Source organism: Echinococcus granulosus, assembly GCF_000524195.1.
Source record: "Echinococcus granulosus chromosome Unknown EG_S00011, whole genome shotgun sequence".
NCBI lineage: Eukaryota > Metazoa > Platyhelminthes > Cestoda > Cyclophyllidea > Taeniidae > Echinococcus > Echinococcus granulosus.
The window spans coordinates 958,490-977,270 of record NW_020170391.1 but is presented as its reverse complement, the minus strand read 5'-3'; the positions used below and the strand labels follow the sequence as shown (position 1 = coordinate 977,270).

General features: G+C 42.8%; 1 protein-coding gene across 1 annotated transcript; it reads left to right on the top strand. All coding sequences in view use genetic code 11, as the record gives it.

Moving 5' to 3' along the window:
- Positions 1-4,360: 4,360 nt before the first annotated feature.
- Positions 4,361-17,910, top strand: EGR_02478 (Condensin complex subunit 3; the record flags this gene model as incomplete). The annotated part of the gene is made up of 21 exons (XM_024491727.1): positions 4,361-4,396; positions 4,793-4,864; positions 5,097-5,297; positions 5,797-5,946; positions 6,806-7,115; positions 7,196-7,400; positions 7,547-7,780; positions 8,540-8,777; positions 9,176-9,415; positions 9,496-9,662; positions 10,531-10,828; positions 10,896-11,015; positions 11,093-11,222; positions 11,866-11,987; positions 13,704-14,084; positions 14,486-14,656; positions 14,810-15,098; positions 15,498-15,730; positions 15,904-16,016; positions 17,692-17,789; positions 17,819-17,910. 21 exons carry the CDS (start codon positions 4,361-4,363, stop codon positions 17,908-17,910), a joined length of 3,900 nt encoding a protein of 1,299 aa, XP_024353878.1.
- Between the last annotated feature and the right edge of the window lie 871 nt (positions 17,911-18,781).

Below are 18,781 nucleotides of genomic sequence, written 5' to 3'. Positions count from 1 at the left end.
GAGGTTGAGGGTCACTCTGTAAGAGACAGCAGATGCGTTGACGGGACAGCTTAACGCCTGAGTGCCCCTGGGTTTAATTAAGTCGCCGGTCAACGCGACCGGAAAGGGGAGTGCACAATCTCCAATTTTAACTTTCTTCTTCCTCCTCCTCCTCCTCATCCTCCTCTATCTCCATTACCGACACCACTAAAACTCCCGTGTCGAAGGATTTTGTTAATAAAAGGAGTAGAATTTACGAGTCAAGTAAAGCATGAAGGTGTTCTGGAAAACGACCTGCCAAATGAAAGCAATTAAGAAATGGAAATTATTTAAAATGGAAATAGAATAGGCGAGATTAGTAAATAAATGAGAAGTTACCCTATAGATAGAAAATATGCTTTTATGCATTTAGTAAAAATACTTCTCGATAGATAGCACAGAAGCAAGGAGAACCAAACAGAATTGTTGCCTAAGTATTACTGAGATTACTTTGTGTTTTTACTCGAATTAACCTTTTTGGTAGAGGTGGCACAAAGAGAGCTTGGAAAATGGACCAGAAGGAAGCTTGTATGTAAGAGACTCTAGGGCTAACGGACTCAACTAAAAACTATAACTCGAGCAAGCGAGAACATGTGCCCTAAATGTAAAGGCAAATTTAGAACAAAAGTGGTTTAAGTGGAGCTTGTGGAGTAAGCGAGTTAGAGGTGTAAAGAGATAGTTGACTAGAGAGTGCCATCAATGCTGATAGGATGCGTTTGCAATTCAGACCATTTAAGGTGATGGCAAAAGGCAGAAGTGTGCGTTCTTGAGTCTGTCAGCCAAACTATGCCAACTCTTGTGGGTTGGATATGTTCGTGGGTCAGACATCTTGGGGTCAACAGAGAGTCATTGTGGGACTTTGGCCGTATCTCGATGTTAGAGCCCGGAAATTCAATACATGATCATCTATACTAGGCGCCATCATTCCTGAATGACACTGGCACTGAGCGGTCTCTGGCTGATGTCTGTTAGGTTGGTTCGTTTCACGCGACAACTATCAGCGATTTTTTTTTTGCTTTATTTTTTTTTCATCCTTTGCTAAATGTCAGTGAATGTGCACTACTTGCCAAGAAAAGAAAATAACCTTTATCTCGGGGTTGCTCTGCAAAATTATGTTCAGTTTTCAACTATTATGAGTCTGTTAGGAGGAATATAGGTGCGAACCATAAATCCGCGCTGTTTGCTGAGGAAATGATGAAAAAGCTACCGTTTATCTCAAGCGTTGGTCTGAGGTTAGCACATAGCAGAGTGGGAGTGGAACCTGGAAAAAAGAAACCAGTTTTAACATCATCTATTATGCTCTCTTTGGGGTTAGAGAAGTACATACACACACGATGAATTGACTCATTTATCATGGAGACCATCATCTCTTTTCATAGCTTTTTCTTCAATCACCTTCACCATCGCCATCATCATCATCGCCACCAAATCTCTCGGTCCCTTCTACCGATTGAACTCGACCGGCTCAGTTAATGCCATTTCATGACAGATTATCTAAGGCGCTACACGAAGTGATTTTGCCAAGCATCTTCACAACACCCATCGCAAACGCCCTGAAGTCTGACACCTTCCCATGAGGTGGTCCATGCCCATACCATGGGAAGATATAGTGTCGACCGTAGCAGTGATGATGCAAACGGCAATGATATATTAATCAAGTCGATCCGAGACCCAATCCGAAGAGTTTAGCACCTTTAGGTGAAGAAATGATTCCCCACTTCTAAACAATGACGGAGCTGTGAAAATTGCTTTCAAAGTCTTCTCGAAATAAAAGTCAAATGTGGCCCACATATTAAATGTAGGCGAAGAATTAACGCCCGCCGCCGGATGACCACATAACTCCTACTCTGTCGAAATTTTGTTGCATAATTTGGTGGAACTTTTATCATCAAACCACCCAAATAAGCTCTTCTTCTTATCTCTACTGTCACTTCCACCGATGCCAGACTTTCATCCCTCCTTCCTCCAGCCGAACATTACTGGCATACTTCTGTCGGGAAGGTGCAACGCCCTTTGGCTGACACTTTGACACGAGACGATGCACCCCAATTTTGGTTTTTTATTTGATGGGTAGCGAATTCCTGTTTGTTTACTTAAATTTAACTAAACCGTGGTTTATCAAACGTTAATAACTATTCTTTTATCGGACAAATTATGTTCCACGAGTACTACCGTGAAGTCACACACGCCTGCTATATTTTGTTAGGATTTGGATGTATTTTGGCAGTCTTCTTTCCTTCAAATGACACATGCAGCCTACCTACGCCCTGTTGGCATATTCCTAATTATTGTGACAAGTTTCGAAGCAAATTAATGGCAATTTACTCGCCAGGCCTCTAAGCTATTCATTACATTCAATTTACGAACATTTAGATGCAATAATTATGCTAAGTTAATAATTGAATCAAAGTGCAGGAAACGCCGTTTTCAGAGCAAACAATCACTGCGTGGCTTATTGTGCATTCCGCAGATTCGAACCAAACTCACTTTTCCTGGGTAATCAGAATGTATAAGGATACTCTGAAAGCAATGCCCCACAAAATCGGAGTAGTTAAGCAAAGGGGAAAAAATTTAAGCGATCTTCAACATAGCATACGCGATTGCCAGCTGGCAAAACAATTTGAGCAATCGGCACTGTCGCCATTCAAGTATCTCGGTGTACAGTTCGCTGTAACAAAACGCGCAGCACAATTTGGTGACAAGACAAATCTTCACAAAATCGAAATTACGGGCTGTACCCAAGTGTTTTCCTGCAAATGTACTTAGACAACTTATCCACTTTGTAATTCAAAACTACAGTGGATTAATAAAAGTGACAATAATAAATTGGTAATATAATAATTTATAGTCAATTACCAATAGAATCACTTCTTCTTTGAACGAAATCAGACACCTTCTAACATGCATTTACCTCAGTGTTTATTCAGTGTCAGTTGCTCAAACAATGAATAAGCTGAGAAGTTATGAGTGAGAAATCCACTAAATCCCGTGATCCAGTAACACTTACTGGCCTAGCTAATACCAATATAATCGAATGCATTAGAACAACAGATACTTCTGGCATTATTAGTGCAAGAAAACATAACTGCCACTTAAGAGTATCAACTGAAATTTAAGCACAGAATGTAAAAATTTGGTCAGTTAACTGTAGAGACCTGATATGCGTTCCAATGCATGTTTTACTATGCGGAATTTTTATTCTATGGGGGTTGCACCTCTGTTCTAGCGTCGTGGTCATTTGACAAAACCTAGAGCGTTCTAATCTTTCTGTACGCCTACAGCAAACCATTCCTCTAAATTATTACGCCCTGAGGGAAGTCGTAGGACGCTGCAAATGTAGAACCATCCTGACTTCGTTAGCTAGTTACCCTATGTAAACGGTACGGAAGGAGTGTGCAACAGTACGTGATACCACTAAAGGGTAACAGTCTCTTTAAGATGCAATTCCATCACACTGCCTTTAATCCTGGTTCACAGTTATTTGCAGCTCACAGGGCAAATCATAACGGCAAAATTTGAAGAATGACAGTGAATGATAAGCTGGTTTTTTTATTCTAAAATACGTTTGAATACACAGGCTCTTAATCAGGCGAGTATTGAGGGCCGATATCAGTGGCATAGTTGTCCGGCAATGACTAGTCTAGAGGATTTCTCAACAACAACCATCCCTCTATAGCACTGTAGCTTGTTTCGTTGTGGCTTGTGACGCTACCACAGAAGAGACATCATCACAGTGTTTTGGAAGAAATGCAACACGCTGGATGTTTGTTTAACTCGCAGTTTTGGAAGGGGAAACACTTAGGTGCACTGCCATTGTAATTTCGAAGAGAGGGCTGAAATTCGGGCCATACCAGTAGCCACAAGCCCTACTATATGTCAAATATGTTATTTTACCCAAATGTTATGTCTTCTTTCGCCTTCAGGAAAGTCTCGGGAGGCCACAATAAATGGATATTTGTTGTTACATACAGCGGTACCAATGAGACAAGCTTCCAATAAATCATCGATTAAGTATCTTAATAGTAAAAATACATATTTTTGTGGTTTCTTCTGCAAAATGTAAGAGTCTTTTATTTGAAAATGTACGGAATTTTATTATCAGTCTGCCGCATATAGATACTGCAGTATTTCACCTTGATTAGACATTTACAAGTGTTTGAAAATAACTAAACTTTACGAGTCTTGATAAAGGATGCCCTAATATTATCAGCATTGGAGTTAATAATATGCAAACGTCCCAATGTTTGAATATATTGGGGTCCAAAAACGATTATGATGGTGGTTGTTTTGACTCCAAGAGGGCTTTTTGAGTAGCGGGTGGGTCCCTGTTGGAACCACAGTGATGCGATATTCACTTAGATTGTCTAGGTTTGTTGCTGTAATGTTCATATTTGTTTTCTCAATGATTTATCTATTTTTTTTGGTTGGATCTTCGCTAACCCTCCCTTTAACTATTTTTCAGGCACAATGCTCACTGTTTATTGCTATTTTGAAACAGACTTTAAGGAAAATTAACACCTCTCACTTTCCCCTTTGGTTATTTCCATAGCGTTCGTGGAGTGTTTTTATTAATTTTGCCCCATTTTTTCGTTAGTCGGGGCAACTGTACTCTGTTTCATTAAAATGCATAGTACCGTGTAAAGCTGATGGTGTCTTGCTTAAATCGTCTTTCTCGCCCAAAGAATATAAGGTTTTTATGTTTCTGACCTTGCCCTTGTTTGATAGATTTAAATGAACTCAAAAAATGGTGTTTACTTTGTTTTAGAAATGACAGGAACTGCGACGAAGTTGCCTCATATTGTGTCTGTATTTAACGAATGTCAGGAGACGTCGTTATCCCATGATCGTCTCTTATCCTCCCTGATGGATTTGTATACAAGGGCAAGCTGTTTCACCCTGGATTTTTGTACCGTTGTGCCATCCCCTTGAGCCTTAAGATCTGCTTGCGTATTAGTTTCCAATAGGTCAATTAGATTTAAATTGCCATGCGTGCTGATGCTTTCTCTCAAGTATCCACTTCGCTTTTCATTTGAGCATATGCTCTTTTACGAACTTCTGATGTTCTAATATTTCCGCAGATGCCATTCTCACATTTTGCGGAGGACTTTTTTGAGCTCTGCCGTTATTCTTTGGTCAGTGCGGAACGTACCGTCTTCAGGGAGCGGACCATTGATTTCATTGTTCGTGCTGTTGTTCATATCAGTGCCAATGCTGCTGAACGCGAGGATGGGAATCCGCGCAATCTACTTCTTGTCAAGATGTTTCTCTTCTGTGCTAAGGTACGTACTTGACCCCCAAATGTAACTGCGTTCTGGTTGCCATCTACTATTTCACTTCATTTGATCTGCTATCACATTTACCTAGCATAATAATTGACCTGCAAGAGATGCTTATTGTAAATGGATGCCATTTAGCGTAATTTTTGGCGGTGTTCTACACCCCCAAAACCTACTTGTTTTCTACATCTGTTGTAATCGCTTGGAGTTTACTGTAATGCACGTTCACAGCCTTACACCTTGTATTTTCACTTTCTGAAGCGAACAAGCTTAATAATTGGCGTGCTCAAGTAGGCAGTCTGCCCTTCCAGAACCAAACTGGGGTCCCTGGAGTGGAATCTAGTTTTAACCTTTACTACTGTATTTATCTACTAAATCAAAATGTTGGGTCGATTGGCACGTTATTACTACGCTTACTAGGCGTGCCTATGGTTTTTCTTGGGTTCTTCATTGGGTCTTGCTTGAAAGGTGTCTACTGGTGTTTATTTCTCATTCTTGGCAGTATCACGAATGCGTCAAGCATGCACCACGTTTTCGATGCACGCAGTTTATTCACAAACTGCTCGAAGCCATGGGCTCTGAGGCTTGCCTGCCGGTGGAGCTGTTCGACATCATTCAACGCGTCCTTCTTCGGCGGTCCACGGATGTGAAGGTAACGAAGTTCCATATTCTTTTTCGAAATACGTCTTTTGAATGTCCTTGGGAAACACTTTGGTAGAAACTTCACTGCATTTTTTCTTCGAATTCTCGATATCTATGCTCATTGAACAGCAGTAGCATCCCTTAACCTTATTTTTGCTAGTAGGAGTTGTGTGTTGGTAACTCTACTTCGAGTATCCTTGTCACAGCTTTGTTTAAGATTTGAGAGTTGCACATGACTTAGTGATGCTTTGGATGACGTGGCTGTCTTTAAAAATGGCTAAGCAAATTCATCGTTGTCTTGCCTGTCTATTTGGAGAAATTTTGTTGGAATCCTGATAGCAGCAAACAAAAATTAAGCAAAGGTTTACCTCGTAGATAAATGGCAGGCATGCGATTGGAGCAAAAGATCGCTTTAAACCGAGAACCGAACGTTTTTATGGTTCCCAGGAGACAGTTTAATACTTGTAAGATGCCTTGATCGGCTAATGCAATTCGTAATCCGCTTGGAACGAGAGGTTTTGGATTTCAACACTTTCAGCAGTCTCAGCTGCGCTGATGCTTATTCTGAGCGTCGCCTTGGCCTTCGACTGTTCACTCAGCCAATGCAAGTTATCTTTCCGCAGGCTCGTTTGGTTGTTTACATTGGGCTTTCAGCTATATTGATCATTGGTAGAAATCCAACTCATCCATTCACTTTACCTAACGAATTCTCATGAGCCACGAAAAAATCCTTTATTATTTGTCACTCGTCGTTAGCCTTAGATGCATCGACAAAATGGCTATACAATAACAACATCATAAATTACAGTCACTCATTCTACATTTGGAGCCTACACGAGGACTGTTCATACTTTCTCCACTGCTCACAGCCCATGATCCGCGTGCAGGCAGCCCTGGGTCTAGCGCGTCTTCAGAATCCCACGGATCGCAAGTGCCCAGTTATTGAGCAGCTGCTGTGGCTTTCGCGCCACGACACCTCACCGGATGTTCGTCGTGCCGCCCTCGCCGCCATTGTACTCACCACCTTCACCCTACCTGTCGTCGTGGAACGCTGTCGAGACGTATCCGATACCGTCCGCAAAACTGCCTATAGCATCCTCGCACAACGCTCCGTGGTTCGACCCCTCTCTATCGCCAAACGTATTGCCATTCTGCAGGATGGTCTTACAGACACCTCGCGTGAGTTTTAACTGAAGTTAGAATAGGGCACTAGTTTGTAGGTTTTTCTTAGTCGTCTTTGATCCCCGTTCGTCTCCTAGCTGATGTTCGGAAAGCGGCGGAGGCAGTGGTGATAGCGTGGTTCAACTTCCTAGATCAAGATCCGATTCTCTTGCTGCGAAGACTGGACACCGAAGGTGTACCCAAGACTAGTAAACTCTGTCTCGATCATCTATTGCCGAATTTGGAGGAGGATACCTTGGTCACTGTCATAACCAAGTGGGCGGCTGACTATTTGGACGAAAGGTAAGCGATTGATTGAATGTGTGCATGGATTAGGGTCAATGATTTCGTAAACTTCCTTTTGTCTGTCTTAATCTTCATGTAACGAGTGTTTTGCTAGCAAGGGGAAGACGAGTTGACGCGTTACCTCATGCTTCCCACTCACTTAGGCACATCCCAAAACCCGACAGATGTTCCGTGGAATGTGTCTTCTTTTGGCGCGTGATAATCGAGTATCTATTAAAACGCCAGAACGCCGATGATACCAGCGAAGTGAACAATCAAGGTGAGGAAGGTGGGCAAATCTCCCATGCCGCCACCACCTCTTCCTCGCCTGGCCAAATTGCAGCCCTCCTTGAGCGTATCACGCCCTCCGTTTCCGATTATGTTAACTTCATCATTCAGTAAGTCGCCAATTTGGGACTAAGCTTATCTAGTAACCGGAAGTGAATTTTTGTGTTTCATCATGTAATAATAAGTTCAAGAGGCGATTTGTTACTGGCTTTGTTGTGAAGGTACATCATTAATTATCGCCCATCGAATTACGAATCCCTTGGGATAACTGTAGTAGATTTGTCTTCGGAAATGAGATCTGTCGCAGAATTCCAACTAGAGAATTTAATAAGTCCTGTTTTGTTAAGCGTTTGAGAGTTTACAGTATTCTGGTGAAATATCAGGGTACTTTGGAGCAGAATATCCATAAGATACACCGGCACTGCGTTATCTCAGCATCGCTGGCTACGTGATTTCACGAAGCCTGATCATTAGATTGCAGTGGATACCAGCCAATGAGGGAGCCATTGAGACTGATTTTATTGGGAGAGACGAAAGAATCTTACAAAGTAAAGGAACAAACTGGACTTCGAGGTTTAGCCACTATCACCAAGTCTCCAGAACGCACATCAATTTACCACTGCGTCGCGCAGTTGGTAGCGAATTTACGCTTAAATGCCGAAATTATGTCATTGAAGTATTTTAATTTTACTACTGCATAGGTTTTTTGGGAGTTGGATAGCAAAACAAATTTAAGCCTAAATCTGAGCTTCTATATTTACTAACATCATTTTTGCTTCTATTACCCCGTACGATCCTGTGCCGATTATTGGTCTGTTAATAAGTGTAGAAGAAACTTATCTCCACTCTCATTTCTGCTGTCTTACTAGTCGCGTGGACAGTCTCCTGGTGCTGCTACGAGCAGACGTTGACTACAACGAGAATGTCATGGAGGCGGAAAGTGTGTTGGAGCACGTCCTCCTATTGTGCGAGTCTTTGGACCTCTCCGACGAATTTGGACGGCGACGGCTCTTCGACGTTGTCCGTGGCTGGCTTGTGTGCCCACAGGTGCCTGCTAGCCTCACAAAATTCCTGCTGCAAATCTACTTCAATCTTGAGTCAAATGTGGTGAGTTTATCGTGTCGCCACTAGCAAGCCTTTTTCTTAAGTACTCAACTAGTTTGTAATGCTTGAATTTGCTGCAGGTATATGTAAAACGTAGGTTTCTGGAAGAGATTTTACTTTTGTTGCCATCATCAGTAGTTACACTTCATTCCAGTTTCACAAATGCATCACACCTGTTACTATAAGTGGGTTTGGAGTGACTAGTGTGGCTGGACACTTTCAGGGCAAAGGTCCTGGTATTGAGTGCATCAAATAAACCAGCGTGCCCCAGTACGCACGCACACAAGCTGCTTTAAGTACATCTCTGGTTTGCAGCGGTTTTTTTGCCTTACCTTAATATTTAAAAGTTTGTGGTCATTGAAAGGCGACTGTTAGATTTGATGGTCGGGTATTTCTTGCAGCAAAATCGAGTGCTAAAGGTTGCGGAGATGACTTCTGAGCTGTTGGAATCTGCTGAAGAGGCGGCAAAGCAGCAGAACTTAAGCGTTCAAACCACCGTATTGACAGCTGTCGGTACGAGCGGCAATCACGGCGATGTGTCATCCCGGGCACTGAGTGATGGAAGGTCACCAGCTGAACCTTCGCACCAACCCCAGGCCAAGCCGTTGAATAAGGCCCGCGAGACCTATCTTCGTATAAAGGTGGGACAAATTGTCTTGTTTCATCTTCAGTAGTTCGATGGAATCAAAAGCAGCACCACTTATTCCCTCCCTTTTGGTAGGTGGCTGAACTGAAGGTGAAATTGAATGAATTGAATGAGTCGCTGAGTGAATGCATTCGGGTGAAGGATTTTGAGCGTGCTACGTCCCTTCGTGATGAGTGTGCCCGACTGGAGGGAGAACGCTCCGCTTTGCTTCACGAACTCACCGGGATTAACTTACCCATCTGGTAGGTCCCCTGGTTATTAGCGATTTCATTGCTAAAGTTAAAGCCGGGTAACAGTGACCGTATCAAAATCTGCAAAAATTTTATTTGTTGTACACCGCCTCGATACACTCTGATCACTTCAGCTCGGACGAAATTCACTACGAGTTTTGAGGGAGTGAGAAAAATTCCTTGATTATATTCAAAGCTGGAACGTGTTGACATATTAGGCTTCGATGAATAGGTTTAAACATTTGCGCAGCAATTGTAATCAGTTGGAAAACTTGGACACTATTATTTAATAGGTCACATAATAATTGCACGCGTTTTCTCTCTAGCTATTTCGATAATCATGCAACATTTTTGTAGCATGGAAGAGAAGCGAGGTGTCAATTTTCGCATGACTACATTATAAATGTTTTCTTCAAAAATTGACTGAGGCGCTATTTTAAACTTAGTATGTGTGTTGGCAGATCCAGCGTGTACTCGAAAAACGCTAACCGGCTTGGTATTTCATTCGTTGCTGTTATTAGGATAGATTGGTTTCCCTACCTCAAATGTAGAGTCCTTCTGTAAGCGAATATTTAAGGGTAATATGGCTTTCACACAAGTTTAAACGATGACGATTTGCGTATTTCGAATTGGATTTGTAAATTTAGCGAAATTTAACTGCCGGTTCATGGGTCATTTGTGAGAGCTTTTAAAATCGTCAATCTTTTGTGTCGATATGGGTCACGCTCTTGTTGCCTTGGATTTTACAAAGGGGTTTATTTCAAAATGGCAATTAGGATACTCTTCGTGAGTTAGTTAAATTTTATTGTGCTTCCAGGTTTGTTAGTATGGAGGTGTCAAACTAACCTATCAAATTTTGGTGCCTTTTTTCTCGCCTCAGTACGCCAGATACCAATAGTCGTCCGGCTCTCTCTGCCTCCTCGGTCCACGTGTCCGGCACTATGAAAGCGGAGATGGTCACGGAGGAGGTGGTGGAAATAATCGACTCGGAGGAGGAAGAAGAAGAGAACGACGAATCGGATCCAAAAGTAATTCTGGTGCGTCGGCAGATCAAGTACCTCTCACGGCTTTCCGCAGACGTGGTGCTGAAGGCCAACAAGATGGTCGTTGTTACAATTCAAAAGTCACCTTCTCTCTGGTCCCTTCCACCCTCGCTTCGGTCCCTGCTTTACAATTTGGTGGGTGTCTGTTTGTTTGGCCGATTTCCATTTCCCCTTCTGATCAACCAGTCTGTCCGTTCGTTAGATCCTGCCCAGTGTTCAGCACACCGATTTGGCCATCCGTAATCAGGCGATTTTGGCGCTGGGTCTCTGCTGCACTCTCGATTTGGCTCTCACCAAGTCATACCTCTCGCTCTTCTATGAAGTATGTACAAATGTAAAGGTAGCTGGGTGATTAACATTTCACGTTCATTGCCTTATTGCGTTTTGCTTCTGTTGAAGGCTGTTAAACTTGACCATGCCACGGTACGTGTGACAGCCATCAACTGCATTATCGATGTCTTCGTGATTTTCGGTCTCCATCCTTTCCTGGAGGTGGCGGAGAAATTCGATGAGGTCGATTTGGACATCGGTGGGTTGTCATTAGTGTATTACTCCGTCAGGCATTAACAGTCCCGCGGTCAAAAGTATCAGTGCTTGTGTTTGAAATACGTTTCGTTCAAATCTTCCGATTATATTGCTGTTCTTTCGTTTCTCGTATAATATTTCACTTAAAGTCAGTTCATTAAACACAATAGTGATGAGGTCATTCAGTGATTGTTTTTTTTTTTAAAAGCCGAGTGGTTGACGTAAACTGTACGCGCGCAAGGTCACGTTGTTGTTGTTGTTGTTGCATTTTCTAAGTCGATGTTAACCTGACAACAGTTTGACCTGGTGGCCGAAAATAGTTTATCACTAAAATAACGCAAAAAGTTCTCGACAGTGACAGAATATCCTTTCATGTTTGATTTGAATGGACCGGTGGCATAGGTTCCTTTGATAGTGAACAGTAACAATAGCAGAGTAGAAGAGGCGGATTTAATTTTGTCGTGACGAATTTGCAATTTACGTTCATGGCCTTTAGGCCTTTATTCAGGTAAGCGTTTGCTTAAATCCTTTCTGAGATAAATACATTAGCTCCTTTCTTTCTTTAAAGCAAAATACACACTTCAAGTCCATTCCCATCGCGGATTGCGGTTCGACCTTTTTGAATGAATGTTCTACTTGCCTTCTAGGTGACCTTGTTTTACTGAAGAGCGGACGTTTCGGCTCCGGTGCCATCAACACTACCGCTTCTGAGACTATCAGCCTTGCTCTTCGTTTATTGGCACCTATGGTGGAACTTATCGATAGTGATGTGAGTCCTTATCCCTAGAATAATCTCATAGTCCTACACATGTGGCTGGAAGACTGAAAGTAAGCATATTAAACAAACAGTTACTTTGTTTGCTCCCATCTGAACTACTTTTACGTGTTTAGTTGAGTACTCTGGACCCTGAATCAAAGGTATGTATGCCAAATTCAGGATTGTTGGGTTTATGATTGCTTTTGAGTTTTAACCTTATTCGTTCTTGTTATGTGTTAAAAACTGGCAAAGTGCTGATCACCATGTCTGGATTATCCACTGCAGATCAATCCATTTGTTGCACTTTCCTTCATCGCTTGACATAAACCGCTTTTTCCTATTCCCTATTCCACTGCGTTTCCCAGCCATAAAATGCACAATTTGGGACAATTCAGTGATCAAGATTGTGCTCTATGCACCATAATCTGCGTTTTAACTGCTGCATTTGAGAATGTGGTGCTCCTTTAAGGGATTCATAGTTGTAGTTGGGTCATGCAGATTTCCTCCCCCCGTGAGTGTGTAGTGTAAACATGTTTTTTGAGCCCCGGCCAACGGCTGAGATAGTTGTAACTTCCTGTTTTCGGTTGTATGTTGCTTGTCTCGCACTTGTAGGTCGAGATAAAACGCCATAATTTTAATGCTACGTAGTTTTGGTGAATTTCAACTCTAGCACAATACAATTAGTTTGAGCTCATTCTTTATAATCGGATTGTATGTTATTAACTGCAACTTTTCCCGGGCAAAAGTCTGCTTTAGGCTTTCCACATGCAAAAACCATTCATAATTTTCCCTTTGCATACGGTGAGCATGCAATAATTCAATTTTTTTTTCAAATGTTGTTGACCAAGCTTTGGGTCATTTGACCCCCTTTTTTTCATGCAAGTGGAAATCTGACTATGCCTGTGTTTGAGCATTTCCAAAGCTACGGGATTTTTCGCAATACACTAAATTTGTTTACAGGTTCCTTTTATCACTCGCCTCTTCGATTTTGCTCACTTGATTTGCTTCTTAATAGTCGCCATCAGTACTATGGTGATTGGTGAAATGACCGCCATTTGATGGAAAAGTTATTCCGATTTCAACAAGGGTGTGCATTAACCGTGCATTCTTAAAGTAAGTCTAATATCAAAATCCTAGGTTATTCCAAGATACTCAAGCAGCCGGTTTCAGCAACGCATCACTATTAATCTGGTTTGGGTTTAGCCTAAAAACTAAAATATCATAGAGTTTGTGAACGTTAAGGTCGAAAAATTTCTGGAAGAATCGACCTTCATTTGTTTATGGTCAGAAGAATGCTTTCTTGTTGTGCCATGGTTGCATCAATAATTGCACGAAATACCACTGTTTCTATAAGCTGGCATTGTGAGCTGTCCGATTTCGATAAAAGTACTTTTTGGGTTATCACAAACATGCAGCTGCAGCATTTAACCCCTATTTTTTTCCCACCTACCCTTTGCACCGAACGCTTGCCTGCCTGCACTTGTCAAAAATGATGAATTTTTGTGAGTAAATAAACCAAAAGTTTTTGCGTCTAGAATGCTCAAACTCAATCAAAGGAACGGTTGTATCGGAATCGTGAACTATACAAAAGTGTTTTATTCCTTTCACTTCAACCATAATCACTCATCGAAGTCCATTTACAGTGAAGACCTCACCAACTCGCTTCGCTTGCAGTTTGCAGTGACTTTTCAAGTCTATCTATTGTTGACTTCCTCGCACACTCTTTAGGATGCAGATTTGCGCACAGCAGCGGGCGTGGGTGTAGCGAAGCTCTTCATCTTCGGCCGTCTATTGTCGGGCCGACTAATCTCACGCCTACTGCTGCTCTGGTTCAACCCGCAAACTGCGGAATTGCCTACGCTGAGCCAGTCATTGGGTGTCTTCTTCACCGACTTTGCCTGCTCCAGCCCCGAGCGACAGGCCTGTGTGGCCGACGCGGTTCTCCCCACCCTGACTATCCTCGTGGCTGCGCCGGCCACATCTGCTCTCTCCGAAATCGACCCTGGCCTTGTCGTCGATCTCCTCGCTCGACTCACCGACGCCTCCTGCCTTTTTCCCAAGGTGCAGAGCAGAGTGGCCGCTGATGGCGGCGAGGATTACAAAAGTACTGTGAGTTTAGTTCGCCTTAATCATAGAGCACAACGTTTTGGAAAGTTTGCGGGCCTCTAGATGCGGCCCGGTACCTGAAGCCACTTAGTAGTTTTGTTCGCAATCAAGCGTTGTTTCAATCTCTCAACATTTCCATCGAAGCCTTTTTAACGATTTTTATCGTTACGGTGACACTTCGATGATCGAATGGAAGATCAAAGCCGTGTCGTGTTTGAAGATGCCTAATCTTCCAAAGGTAGCATGTCATTTGACGACAGCATTGCTGCCGATCAAAGTCCTTTTGGTGATGAGGCTCAGTCCAAAATTATACCGTCCCAGCTGTGTGCTTGCACATTGCTGCGGACAATGTTTGCTTGGTAGTCTCGAAAAAGTCACCCTACCATCACTGCCAATACTTGTAGGATAATCCCTGCCACGACGACCTGGCTATGCGCCTTAGTAATCGCGTTTTGAACGCCCCCCAGTCTGCAGAGGCTCGTCTTTACATTCGAGTACTCAGTCAGCTTCGACTCTCGCTGTACAAAGCTCAGTTATACAAGGATCTCCTTCGCATGACAGATCTTATGTTCAAGGTAACCCCCCACCTCATTTCACAGTTGCTATTATCTTCTTACCAATCAATTGACTTCAATTAATTATCAGTTCTACGTTCATATTGGTTTTATTTGCTGATCAGGTCATCGTTTCTTACCCTTTTTTCCATTACTTTCTCTACCTTCTCGCAGAAAGTTGAGCGTAGTGCGTTCCTGAGTCTCCATCGCTTCAGGAAAAATATTCAGGCTAGCATATCTGCTTCGGGCTTGACGATGGACGACTTCCTGTTGGAGGGTTCGGACGTCGTGGTACAGCAATCTGGTCCGTCTCTTTCACCTCATGCTGAGGATCGTCCAACCCTGCTAGAATCACCTGGGCCCTCAAAATTGAACTTGGAGGAAGAAGAGGGTCTTTCTCAAAGGACCTTGATTGCGCAAAATGAGGAACTGAGGAGTACAGTAGCCGGCTTATCCTTCCGTGGTAAGGGCTGGGTAGTTTTGGTCGAAATATTCAGATTATAGTTCAGGAAGTATTTTTTTGTTTTACCTACGTGATTCCCCTTATACAGCAAAGCTGTACCAATGCGAAGCAGAACTTGCACAAGGAAGTGTCATGATAGAAGTTAATAGTCCCGGGACTTGCCTGGTTGACTCGGGAGGCGATTGTGCTGATTCGTCAGTGTTGGAACTTGACACGAATGAAAGCGGAGTGTTTAACGATGGCACAATGTTTTGGCTATGATGTATCTACGTGCCGAACCAAACCGAAATTAGCTTTTTAACGAAAGTTTACAATTTTACATTTGATGAACCGACATTCCATGGTTTTTATAAAGTGCTAGGGAAGTTACAGAGTTATGTGCATATCTCAATCGTGTAGGTCCCTCCCTGGCATCGAAACTTCTAGTGTTCTCCGACGATGAGAATAACGATAAGAAGGAGGGGGAAGGTGAAGGAATTGTAATTTCAGAAAAGGAAGGGGAAGAGGATGGTGAAGCTAGTATGATCCAGACTCGCCAGACCAGCTCGAAGCCGCTCACGAGATCACGGATACGCGTTTGCAAGACACCTACTACTACTACCGCCACCCGCAATATTCGTACCGCATCAAAGGTTAGCCCGTATCCTCTTCTGTTTTTTAATTGCAGCGATGTCTGTTCTTCATAAGATGTACTGAACATCAAAAGCTGTGGGTGTTGATAGGGATGCGTAATTGCGTGCTTATCGGTTAGTCCACTTTCTGCCTTTCCACGAGCTCAAGCACATTTTCTTTGTGTTCTATTTAGGCCAGAGTGGCGTCCGTGGTAGATAGGGAGTCGATGCCTCCGCCCTCATCCAGCATTGCGAAAAGCAACGTTCGTAAGAAGTCGGAGGCACTTCGCTCAAATGTGCGCCGATCGTCCGCTTGTTCGTCGACGAGAAAAAAAATGAGAAATGACCGCTTATGACATAGGCACCATTTGTATCTTCCCATCCCTCACCATCATTGCCGTGGCGTATTATTCTTTTTGTTATATAGATATCTAAAGTCATCTTAGCTTCTTTTATCTGTCCGTGCTTGACCCGCATCGTTCGAAAAACTGGTCATGGCATATGGAAACGACGGCGACAAGGTTTTCTGTGTTGACGGGAATTTTTTGATGATGGTCTATGGTAGGGGAATTTAAAGGGTGAGTGAACAAAAAATGTCGATACGTTTGCTGCCAGCGTAACATTTATGTGATAGTGGCCTTTTCAGGGCTCGACGTAGTGAATGTGATGAGGTAAATGACTACTCACGATAACTAGTTGTACCAGGTAGGCACCCATACGGACCGGTTGAGTTTAGACAATGAAGCGTGCCAGTTTGCCGATTAGGTTACTTCACTTCTTTATGATTTTAGTGGTAAGTTCTAAAAGAGTGAGCATCTCTTGGTATTTCATTGGAACGGTGAAACGTGTGGATTCTGGTGGACGAGGTGCTTCGGGTTTGTGACCGGTAATTCAAAGGAAGAGGGGCGTGTGTTCCAATCTCCCAAGGCATTTGGTGTGACAAGAGCAATCCCATATTGGTAGGTTCATTTATGAATTGGCGATGCCGTGTGTTGATTGAATTCTTATTTGGAAGTATGAAGGCTCCATATACTAAGCTGTGCCTCATCATGAACGGGATGAGTGCAAAACAGTAACCTCGGAGCTTTCCTTCTGGATGTAGAAAAGAATGTTGGGCCTTAATTTGTTTCTGCTGTCCGGTGGTATACCTGTTTGCATTGGGCCTTGAAATAGGCGCATAAGAGAGTTTAATGTAAAAAATTGCTCGAATGTGCAAGCCTGTGTGGTAGGTATTGCCGGCACCGTCCATTTATGCGGTGTAACCATACCGTACACTAATGCTTCGAACGTTTACAAAGTTAAGCTCCAAAATTCGCAGCAGATTGGAAGGAGTCGCTGACGTTTGATGTGTCACCAAAAATGCTACTAAATGCTTAGTTTTAGGATTTGACACATCAAGCAGGACCTATTTCATGCCCCCGAAGCACTTTAATTACACCTAAAAGTTATCTCAATACATAACTGTTAAATAGATGGCTGCCATAGTAACAGTGCAGTATCACCTAATGGTTATTTGTCACACTGGCACACTACTAATGTTACCCCAACAGCATTCTAGTTCATTCATTGACTGACGTTTTCTTTTGCACCCACAGCGAGGTGAGACCAGGTAATGAGTGGCACTGTGAACTCGGTTGACTGACGTCTCCTTGTCATTGTCAGAAAGGTAAACTAGGTGAACTTTATGCGCCACGGAAGCCATGTAACGAAGGTACAACGCAGTAAAGTGCTTTGAGGATGCAGATAATCAAGCAATTTAAATTTCACCGATCCGTTATCAAGTCGTGACGCCCAGCTGTTGCCTTATTAGCAAGTAAAGAAAGTAGAAAACGTTTCATTACTTTGTTTGCATTTATTTACGCTAGAATCAATTTAACTGTTAGACTACTCACATAATATGCCACTTACAAACGATAGGAAATATTCTTTAGGATATGCATTTCTCAATACATTAATGTGTAGTGATTTGACACTCTGCTCAGCTGTGTGTTGAACCACACGGATATCTTAGTCTCCACAGCTTGTGCTTCGGGTCTGCGGCACGGCTCGAAGGCCGCGCCAGTAGCCGTCCGACCCTCCTGTGCGTTGGCAGTGTATTTTCTCCTACAGTACTTTGCTTTGACACAGCTAATCGAAATGGTCAAGAGGACAGTCTGCTTACTCCTGTTGAGAGTGAGATGTTTACACTTGTTTTCAAATAATCAAGGTGAAAGTAACTTAAAATGCAAACTCTACATTGTCAAAGTACGTGAGAGGGCTCTGTGCACGATGGAAATCCACTTAGACGAAGCGTTGCCTCCACGGAAAGGCATGCACTGATCGGCAACGCTTGAGGTATATACATGAGGTTAGCTTGGAAATGCTTCCACTAATTACAAGTGTTTAATTAATGATACGTGAAGGTAATGTCAACGAATTTCATTCCTTAAAACGAAAGACGAATACGTAGACCAGTAACAAATGTGCCTCCTTTTACCAACAACACAAATGATTGACACGGAATATTAATAACACCTTCCCAATTCCACTTCAAAAAATTACCAAACTCCATTGTGTGGGTGGTGATTTAGCAGTTCCTGTCTACTTAGCCACGCAGACGGGCACTTCAATCTCAGTAGGTTGTACCACCACTTCGATTGGGCATGGTTTTAGACCATGCAAATGGCTTCCCAGCTTTTCCGTCCGTTAGGAATATACGTTCTTCCACACTACTTTGGCTTATTATGTACCACGACTTCAGCGATGACTCAGAGCACTATAAAATCAAACCATCTTGGTGGCTATAACTGAATTCAATGCCTTAACGTCACTGAGGGAGGGCATCTGCCCTCGATAAATAAAACTGTTAAGACTCCCAACAGAAGGCGACTATCGCGCTCTCGTATTCCATGGGAATGCTATAAACCAATGATGTGACATTTGACTCGAAACATTTGATAAAGTTTACTATGGAGCTTTCTAAGGTACCTATATACAGATAAGAACTGCATAAACACGCATCACACTCCCCACTTCTCTACTAGTTGAATGGAGCCAGGGTAGATAGGTAGGTAAGCGAATATATGGATGAAG